The 10,378-nt window shown below is 62.4% G+C and overlaps 1 protein-coding gene across 1 annotated transcript in view; it reads right to left on the reverse strand.

Annotated features, from left to right (window-relative positions):
• Window positions 1-6,977, reverse strand: part of Atcay (ATCAY kinesin light chain interacting caytaxin) — a 31,390-nt gene extending 24,413 nt beyond the window's left edge. The window contains exon 1 of the mRNA XM_077110367.1: window positions 6,901-6,977. Coding sequence (XP_076966482.1) covers window positions 6,901-6,977 — 77 coding nt within the window. The remainder of the gene's footprint in view (window positions 1-6,900) is intronic.
• Window positions 6,978-10,378: the final 3,401 nt, after the last annotated feature.

Genomic DNA, 10,378 nt, shown 5'->3' on the forward strand with positions numbered 1-10,378 from the left:
TGAATCAGAGGTCGGGCCTGATCTCGCGGGTGGAGGCCCAGAGCAGAGTGGACGCCCGGGAAAGAAAACCCACGTCCACAGGAAATCCGTGCTCAGGGTCCACAGCAGCACACCTCAGAGTCGGGCAGAGGGACCACCCAGGTGACCACTAGGAGTGTCTCTCAGCCACCCACAGGTGCGAGGTGGCAGCTGCACTGGACGGACCTGAGGCCCACAGACACAGGCCACCGGCTGTGACCCAGTGACAGGAGGGTCAAGGACAGGAGTCTGGAGATGGGATGTGGGCCGTGGGGAGGGACGGGGGCTGCCCTCAGGCCCAGCGGTTGGCAGAGGTGCCTCGCCCCACGCGGTTCTTTGGTATAGGTCAGGAAGTCTGATCCGAGGAGGCAGGTGCACCAACTTTGTCCTGCCACAAAGTGCACAAGCCCCGGCAGGGAAGCGGGGGCAGGCCTGGGCAGGCGGCAGAGGCCCTCGGGGTGGTGCAGGCTTCCCCCGCTGCTCCCTGGGCCTGGGAGGAGGCGGCTTACAAGCCGCGGGTTGGCACCTGCAGGGACGGGAGAGCCTCCCAGGCAAAAACCAGGAGGGGCAAAGCCCGGGCAGCAATCAGCCCAGTGAGCTCAGGAACAGACCAGGAAGTAGAGCAGCCCGGTGCCGAGGGGGCCGCGGGGGGAGCAGCAGCCCCGGGCAGGGCACCAGGTGGACGGAGGGGAAGGAACGGGTCAGGGCGAGCGCTCCTGGTGCGGACGAGATCAGGAACCCATGTCCCCCAGGGCAGCCCCCAGAGGCAGAGGACATCCCCTAAGGTGAGGGGTCATGCCGAATTGGATGGTGTGAGGGTCCTGGGCAGGACCCCAGGCTCCAGGAAGTAGGACCAAGTGCAGCAGGTGCCCCCCCTGCCCGCCCGCAGAGCTGGTATTTCCAAGGCAGGTGAGACCTCGCCCCTCCCCAAGCCCTGGGACAGCCTCAAGCTCTCCAGACCCGAAAACCCTGCCCACCACCGGAGGGACGTCCTGATGTCTCCCGGAGAATCTGCTTTCAGAGTCCAGGATAGGGGGCCTCTGTTAAAGGGGGGAGTCTGCCGGCCCGGTGACAAGTGGCAGACATCACAGCTACTCGGGAGGCCGAGGCAGGAGGAGCGGAGGTTTCAGGTCAGTCTCAGCAACTCAGGAAGACCCTGTCTCAAAATAAACAGCCCCGGGGCTGGAGCTGGGCGGACGTGCAGGCGCTCGCCTGGCCTGCGTGAGGCTCTGGGGTCCGTCCCGGTCACGACTAAAAAGAGAGAGCAGTCCCCCTGTATGCAAGCTGGACAGCATGGCTGCCTCCCTCTGTCCTGGGCAGAGCTGTGTCCCTGAGGTATCCGCTCAAGTCCCGATGCCTGGTGCCGGGCTGTGGCCTCATTGGGACATAGTCACCCTCCCTTATCGGTGGTTTTGCTTTCGGCATTTTCAGTTACTTGCAAACCACTCCGGTCTGAAAATACTAAATAGACAATTCCAGAAACAAACATGACCACAAATAGAATAAGATTCATAAGTTTTAAGTCGCCCCAGTCCTGAGGAGCGTGAGAAGTCGTGCACTCCGTGGCTCCAGCACGTGGATGCTGCTCTCCTGTTAGTGACTCAGTCACTGTCTCCGTTATCAGACCGACTGCTGTGGTGTCACGGTGCTGGTTGGCAAGGAACCCTTGTTTTCTTCATCACGACCCCGGAATGTCACTATTTGGCCACTCAGATACGCCAAAGAGAAGCAGGGGAGATGGACTCACTTGACGTGAGGAGGCGAGTTCATTGCGGGTGTGCAGGTCGGGGCAACGTGGTTCTGTGTACCCAGGGCTGGGTGACGTCCCCATGGGCATCCATCGAGGGTCTTCCCAAAGACATGGAGGAGCTTCTGCAGGGTTTCCCGATGTGAGGGAGTTAGGATGAGGTCAGGCCATGCTGGGTCACAGGGAGCCCCCATCTAACAGCCTGTATCTTTCTAAGAGGAGCAAACAGGGGATTCGTGCAGTGAGCTGGGTAATTCCAGGCTGCGGCAGTGGGTGGAGAGACCAGGACGCGCAGTGGGCACCGGTGATGTTCCCTGGAGAGGGGTGGCCAGGCTGGGAGGAGCGGCATGGGGAGCCCCGGGGCAGGGGACACACAGGCGGCTCTATGGGCCGTGGCTGAACCCTATTCGAGACAGAGCCTGAGTTGGCTACCCGCCTGGGCTCCTCCAGGGCTGGGCGCACAGCAAGACCACTGTCCTGCAGCCGCTGGGCCGCTGCCCCGGGGGGAGCCCCGGCAGCTGGAGAATTCTTTGGAAAGACACCCGCCTCTTGCCCGGTGCCCACCCGCTACAGAGCGGGGCCTGTTCTGTTCGCAGCTGCGTCTGGACGGTGCTTCCCGGGGCCTGGGAGGGGGTCGCTTCCACAGGGAGGAGCGGCCTCCACGGCTTCGCAGAGGGAGAGGCCTGCTGGAGCTGGGACCCGGCCACCGCCCCGCAGTCCGCAGCTCGTGCCTTGGCGGCTCCCTGGTGCCACTGAGTCCCAGCAGGAGCCCCAGAACAGGCGGGCTCCGCATCTGTGGATCCAACCAGCCTCGGATGGAAAACGGTCCTTAAAAACGCGTCTATGGACGCGCGCGGACGTTTCGCTGGTCATTAAGCCAGGCAGCGTGACGGCTGTGTCCACGGCCCTACACGTGTGGGGACTCCGAGTCACCTGGACAGGGCTTGAAGTCCAGGGTCTGTGCCAGCATGGCACTAGCCTAACGGGGAGCCGAGCGCCTGTGGGTTCTGGCGTCTGTGGGTCCTGGAGCCGGTCCCGGGTACCCAGGAGGCAGGGGCCGGCGGGGGTTGCTCGAGTCTGGGACCGTTGGCCGATTGCTGCCAGGAGACCTGGGTGGAAGGAGGGTGCCATGCCTTGGCCCTGGGCAGGGACACAATGCTTTGGTCTGGGCAGAGACCAGAGTCCATGGGGGCCAGAGGGGACATGAGGCTGAGGACTGGCCAGAGGCCCCTTGGGCTCCTGGCACCTGGTGCTGGATGGAACCCACTGAGGTCACTGCACCTAAATCTGCCAAGAACACAGAGCCACAGCTTTCCCGGGTGCTCCCAGAGCAAACGAGGCTCTGACAACCATTCTTGCCCATTCTAGAATATTCCCAATGACACCCTGACCTGCTTGCTAAAAAGTGATCCCTCATCTGCTGGGCAAGGTGGTGCACACCTGTCCCAGCAGCTCGGGAGGCTGAGGCAGGAGGATCGAGAGGTCAAAGCCAGCCTCAGCCATGGCGAGGCGCTGAGCAACTCAGTGGGACTCTAAATAACACACAGAACAGGGCTGGGGGGTGGCTCGGTGGCCGAGGGCCCTGAGCTCAATCCCCAGGACTTAAAAAAAAAACCAAAGTGATCCCTCATCTGCCCGCCTGCCGACTGTGGGCCTTAAGTCCCCCTCTGGGTGCCAGGCGTGGATGCTGCGCCCCTCACAGGGGCTGGGCCGCGGGCGAGGGTGGAGCAAGGCAGGCGGGCAGCCCCAGCCCCAGCTCGCCCTCAGCCCTCAGGCCACGCACCGAGAAAAATGGTCGCCCACCCGGGGAGGCTGGGCACGGCCCCAAGACCCAGCTGGACGGGAGAGGCCGGAGCCGCCGCAGAGCCCACCACTGAGGGAGGACAATGTCCTGCGCCCCTCGAAAGGCCAGAAGCTGGAGGAAGGGTTCTGAGCGCGCGCGCGTGTATGTGTGCGTGCGTGTGTGTGAGTGTGTGTGAGAGTGTGAGAGTGTGTGAGTGTGTGTGTGCGTGTGTGTGAGAGAGTGCGAGAGTGCGTGAGAGAGTGCGAGAGTGCGTGAGTGTGTGTGAGAGTGTGTGAGAGTGCGAGAGTGCGTGAGAGTGTGAGAGTGCGTGAGTGTGTGAGTGTGCATGTGTGTGAGTGTGTGTGAGAGTGTGTGTGAGAGTGCGTGAGTGTGTGTGCGTGTGTGAGAGTGTGTGAGAGTGTGAGAGTATGTGAGTGTGTGTGCATGTGTGTGAGTGTGTGTGAGAGTGTGAGAGTGCGTGAGTGTGTGAGTGTGTGTGAGAGTGCGTGAGTGTGTGTGAGAGTGCGTGAGTGTGTGTGCGCGTGCGTGTGTGTGAGTGTGTGTGAGAGTGTGAGAGTGCGTGAGTGTGTGTGAGTGTGTGTGTGAGAGTGTGTGAGTGTGTGTGAGTGTGTGTGAGAGTGTGTGAGAGTGTGAGAGTGCGTGAGTGTGTGCGTGTGTGTGTGTGTGTGTGTGTTGTGTGCGTGGTGCTGGGTGGCCTCGTGCACGCGGGGCAGGTGTTCTACGCCCGAGCCACACCCCTGGCCTGAGATTTTGAATGTTTTACCCCAAGAATCAAGAAATGTTTGGCCAGAAAGACGCCGCCCTCCGGGCGCTGTGCACGGCATCTGGCATCCGGGAGTTGAAACGTCACCGTCACCAGCTGCCTCAGAAACACGTGCAACTTTTGTTTTTATGGAATACTTTGAATTTTTTTTTTAATTGAAAATTCTTGCCATGTTTGAATTTTTTTTTTTTTCCCTAGAAAGTTCCAGAACTTGAGTGCTGGCTCGGAGCACTGGAGGACGAAGTCACAGACGGCCTTGCCCCTGGCGGTAAGTGTCCCCCAGCGAGGACGTCGTCTACCGCGGGCTGCAGAGGTTCCCACTTAGGTCCGGTGCTGCAGAGCGGGCTGGGCAGGCCCCGCGGGCAGCTGGCCGGGCTCCCGTGGACACGACCCCAGGACAAGAGCTTGTCCGTGGCTTGGAGCAGGGCGCCTCTTGCTACGCCACGTGGGTGCGTGGAACTTGGGGTCTCCACACGAGTAGATTCAGGGTGACGCCTTGGATGTGGGGTGCTTCCTCCAAAGGCCTCGCCTCTGCTTGGACAGACGGACAGACGGCTCCCGAGCTGCCTGTGGGCAGCCTCCCGAGGCACCGGAAGGTGGCCGGTGCGCCCCTCCTGCCCGACCGGCAGCCCTTCTCCTCCGGTTGGTCCACTGCACCCGGTTCGGCCCTGGAAACCCTTGCAGATGAGATTTCTCTGGAACCGGAGATTCCTTTCAAATTCCCTTCCAGGCTGAGCAGAGCGGTCCTCGGGATGGTCCCTCCCGGCCTCGGGGAGGCTGCAGGGTCCTCGGACCCGGCGTTTTATTCCCCTGTGGGCGATACCCACTCACCGTCATCTGTTGAGCGCCGGCTACCTGCCAGGCACCATCTTGGACTGGGGTTCAGCAGTGATCAGAGCAAAAGATCCTTGCTCTTAGGGGTTTCCCTGTGGTGGGAGACGAGTGCAGTCGGGGGCAGCCTGTGGCGCTTGGCACACGCACGGTCCCAGAGGCACCAGGGTCTACGTGGTGGAGGCTTGTCCTGGTGTGCGAGGCACGGTGCTGGGACCCGGGGAGGCCCTCAGGCCAGGGTTGCTCTTGGAAGGGATTGAGGTCCTTCCTTGGACCCTTCAGGTCTCGGGAGACGTCGTCATAAGCCCTGCTGCTGAGCCTGGCCCACCAACACCCTGGCTTCCCGCTTTGAGATGATGCAACTTGTGACAGTCACAGACGCTCACTCCACTGCCGTCCACCATGAGGTGATGCAGCCAAGGAAGGCTCTGGCCAGAGCCTGCACCATGCTGTTTAGACATAAGCCTCCAAAACCACGGGCTAAACAAACCTCTTTTCTTTATAAAGCACCCAGCCTCAGGTGCTTTGTTGTAGAAACACAGAATGGACTAAGGCAGCATATGGAGGCTTTGAGTGTCTGACAGCCGCTGGAGCAGCACCACGAACTTGCTGCCTGAACACATCAGGCTGTCCCCTTACCATTCTAGAGGACCGGAGCAGTTCCAAGGTCATTTTCACTGGGCAAACCCAGGGCTGGCCTCTCCTGAGGCTCCAGGGAGAGTCTGTGTCCTGCTCTCCAGCTCCTAGGGGCCCCACAGCCTGTCTGTCCCACGCTGATGTCCCCTGTTCCTGTGCGAGATCTCTCTCTGCCTCCTCTTAGAGGGATACACTGGGGTAGCCCATGACCACAGCTCCCCGCCCCCGGCCTTAACTGAAATGCAGCAACACAGCCACCGAAGGGAGACTCTCAGGTTCCAAGGACTAGGACACCATGTCCCGGGGGCTTTCTCCACCTTCACACAGGAAGGAAACCATTCAGGAATGGGGAGGGCAAGGAGGGGCCAGAGGGTCATCTCTGAGCGGTGGCCTGAGGCCTGAAAGAGGCAGGAGGCAGTCTCCAGGAACAGCGCGCCCGGCTGAGGAACAGCAGGGGCAAAGTCTAAAGGTAAGAGTCAGCCAGTCAGGGAGCCGGACGGGAAGAAGCTGCTGGGCTGAGGGTGTGAGGAGGCTGGGGGGACACCAGGCCAAGGACACGGAGGCAGGACCCTAGGCTTTCAGAGGGATGGGCATGTGCCCAGGTGGGTTTAAGCAGGGGTGGGCCGGGTGCCTCTGGCAGCTACAGGTAAAAGTACACCAGCTGGCGGTCATTCAGCGCGGGTTGCGATGCTGTAATCTCTGAGATGGCTCTGGATTTGTGTGCGTGTGGCCCTGGGGTCGACCCAGGGACATGCCACCACTCAGTGCACCCCAGCCCTTTCTATTTTCCTTTGAGACAGGCTTTGCTGCATTGCCCAGGTGGGTCCTGAACCTGCAGTCCCACCCCCACCTCAGGCCTGGGCCACTGTGCCCAGCTGGACTTCTTAAAATGGCCTGCGGTGGGGCTCTTTGGGAGGATGTCCATCTTAGGTAATTCCGCAGATATTCGCCATTGCCTGGTCTCTGTGAGGCCACAGGGAGGACTCAGGTCCCCGCCCCCCAGAGGACCTGCAAGTCCCCACATAGAGCTTAGGGCAGGTCCGGGAGGCTCCAGGTGCCAGCGGGAGTACCTGCCACCCCGCCCCGCAGCCAGAGTCCTACCTGGGGAGGTCCTCATCCTGCCACTCGTCCTTCACCTCCACCTTCTCCATCCGCAGGGTGGCTTCTGTGGTCCCCATGGGAGCCGGGAGGAGGGCCCGGGAGGAGAGCTGGGAGGGAGGAGCGGGTTGAGTGGACAGGGTCATAACATCAGCCCCCAACCGCAGCTCTCAGAGGTGGGTCTGCAAACTGCTCCGCACCCCTTCCTCTACCCAGTCATCGCCCAGCCCACGAGGCTTCCTTCCCTAGGGCGAGCCATGACCCAGACAGGCTCATCCTCCCTCTGGATCTCAACTGGGAAGCAATAAACGCCTTAAAAGATCGTTCAGACTAAAGTGTGAATGACCGATGTGCTGAATTTCCCCTGCTGGGACTGACACTTTCAAAGAGGACCAGGCCCATGCCAACCCTCTCTCTGCTCCAGTCCCCTCCCTTGCCCTCTGTTCTCCTGCACGTCCTGACAGCCTGACCCCAGGACTCGGAAGGCAGCACCGAGCAGCAGGACTGGACGTCGGATCAGAATCCCCCTCGACTGGGGGAAGCAGGTTTTGTTCTCAGGGTTCTGGGGGTGGGGGGCGCACGGTGGCTCGGGTGGCTGGGACAGGATGAGGGTTGAGGAAATGGGGGAACCCCGGCCCGCAGACTCCCAGGCCCTTCACCTCCCGGCCTCAGCTTCCTGTTTGCAGGTGGAAGGGCTGAAGCAGGGGCGACTTCCAGGCCCTCTGGACAGGCCCGGGGGCTCTCCTGTTCCGTCAGCCCTGCTCGCTTTTAATCAGTGGTTTCCAACTGGGACGACCCTCCCCACCCTCAGGGGACACTTGGCAATTTCTGCGGGCACTTTGGGTTGCTGTGCCTGGGGGACGAGCTCTGGGTAGAGGTCAGGGAGCCTGCTGGACACCCACAGTGCCCAGGCTGTCCCCAGGCAACAAGGGTGTCCTTAGGGCCAAATGTCCACGGGGCCAGGAAGCCCGGCTTTAAGGGAAACAGCCTTTTCTTTCTCTATTTGCCTTTTGTGGAAGGATTTCAGGCCCCAGCTCCGCAGGCCCCATGGAGCTCGGCTGCTGGACCACCCTGTGACCTCCCTCCTCTGAAGAGTTCCTGTCACCCACACTCCTCAGCATAGGAGGACCCTGACCCCCAGCCCCGCACCGCTGTCCCTCTGCAGAGCTGGCAGGGCCAGGTGGTTGGGTGTGTCCCTCACACCTGGGGACGTGGAGATGGCTCTGCTGTGGCTGGTGAGGAGGGCCTCAGAGGGAGGCTGAGCCCCGCGCTCCCCCCAGGAAGAGGGAGCAGCTGGACGTAGACCCTCCCTGGCTTCCAGAGAGTGCCCACGTTCTCTCTTGGCTGTCTTGAATGTCGTCATTCACTCATGGAGGAGGGACAGCGAGACGCAGCACAGGAGCAAAACAGTCCCTTCCAGATGCGGATGCGACTGGCAGAGCCACCGCCAGGTGGGCGAGTCCTCTCCAGTGGAGATCCATCTCCTCCCTGGAAGGGGTCTGCAGCCCTGAGCTGGCAATGACCTCAGCTCCCTGGGGACCCACTGGCCACATCCGCCAAACACGGGGTGTGGTGGGTCCCAGTGGCCCACAGGCTCCTGCTCAGCAGTGCGGGGCATCTGGGAGGAGTGTGGATGCTCAGAGCCGATCATTAACCCATCACCTACAAGTGGGGAAGAGGAGGAGGCTCTTCTTCAGGGCTCCTTCCTCCCACCCACCAGCCAGCCCTCGCCACACACTTACAACATCTTTTCCCCCCGAATGCGCAGCTGGCAGAGCCCCTGGGGGTTATAAATAGGAAACGGCAGAGGCCCAGGGAGCTCCCCAGGAGAGGGGCAGCCCTTCATCTGCCTAAGCCCTGAGCTGTCCTGACAATGGTCACACCTGCGCGCTGCGGGCCAGCGGCGGTGACGGGCTGGTCCCGGAGGTTTGCTGGCCTGGGCCACAGGGTGACGAGGGCGAGATGGGCCAGCGCATCCCCGCAGACCCGCATCCTCCCTTCCATCCACCCCACCTGGGGCTGGGCGGCAGCAAAGGCCTCCATCCGCCTCCCGGGCGCTGGAGCAGGAGACAGGCTCACTCACCTCGTCCCTGTCACTGTCACCGTCACCGGCAAACAAAGGCCAGCGCTCCCGGTGCCCGGCACTCCTGGCCCTGGCCTTCAGAGCCTGGCGGGGAGAGGCTGGCGGGGACTCGGCATCCCGGGAAGGTCACCCTGGCGACGCGGCGGCCCCAGCTCTTCCGTGCAGGGCGGTGGCTCGGGTCTGTGTCAGCGGCGGGCTCCCGCTGGCCGGGCGGTGGCCGCGGCCCCGGTCATCGCTGCCCGCGGCCTGCCTCCGAGGGTTTGCGGGGCGCGCAGCGGGCGGGCGAGGCTGGCCTCTCGCCGACAGTTACGCGCCGCTTTGTGCGCAGGGGCGGGCGGGGGCGCGGGCCCGGCCGCTCGGCTCCTCCCCGTTGGCGGGGGACGGGCCTCTCCGCAGCCGCCGGGGCAGGTGCTGTGTCTGGTGGCGCATCACAGATGAGGACGGAACAGGGGCCGCAGACGGCAGGGACGGAGGGGCAGGCCCCGCCCCAGCGGGGACCCAGCGGGGACCTGTGCTGAGCCGGGTCCTCGCCGCCGCGGGGACTGGGGCTGGGGCAGCAGCCTCTCGGACACACTGCCCGGCCGCCTCGGGCGCAGCGCCCCCTGCAGTTGTGCGCCGGGTGGCCGCAGCCGGGAGGGAGCCGCCGGCCCGGGGACAGAGGGGCTGAGCCCCGTCCTGCTCCCGGATCCGCGCCAGGCCTCAGTCCCCCGGTCGCGGCAGTGGGACGCTCCAGTGCCACCTCCAGGACCTCGTGAGAAGACGGTGGACCAGGCTGCGCACGCGGAGGGAGCCTCTGTCAGTGTCTCTTCCAATTGCTGCCCCCCTACCCGGGCCCTGTAACGGGCTGAATGGTGGCCCCCAGGACACACGGGTATGTCCCAGTCCTGGGAACTTGTGCATGTGACCTTATTTGGAAAAAGGGTCTGTGCAGATGGAATTAGGTTAAGGATGCAGAGTGCAGATCATCCTGGATTAGAGGGGTTCTCAACCCAATGACAGGCATCTTTAGCAGAGAAGGGAGAGGCGTGGTGGGGGAGGCCAAGAGAAAGATGGAGGCAGAGACCCAAGCGAGGCATCTAGGAGCCAAGGAACCCCGGGACTGCTGGAGAGAGTGAGGCAGGTAATAGACTCCCTCCAGAGACTCCAGGAGGAGACACCCTGCAGACACCCCAAATTCAGACTTCTGGTCTCCCAAACTAGGAGAGCATAGATGTCTGTCATTTTAAGCACCCCCCCTCCCAATCTGTGGCACTTTGTCAGGAAATGAAGCACACGACCTCGGGTAGAACTGACTTCTGTGTTCTCTCCCGTCTCTCCTAGTTACATCACTGTGGTGGTCTTCTGTGTCACAGGAACACGTTGCATTCACTCCTACCACAGGACCTTTACACATGCTCT

This window comes from Callospermophilus lateralis, chromosome 1 (assembly GCF_048772815.1).
Source record: "Callospermophilus lateralis isolate mCalLat2 chromosome 1, mCalLat2.hap1, whole genome shotgun sequence".
Lineage (NCBI taxonomy): Eukaryota > Metazoa > Chordata > Mammalia > Rodentia > Sciuridae > Callospermophilus > Callospermophilus lateralis.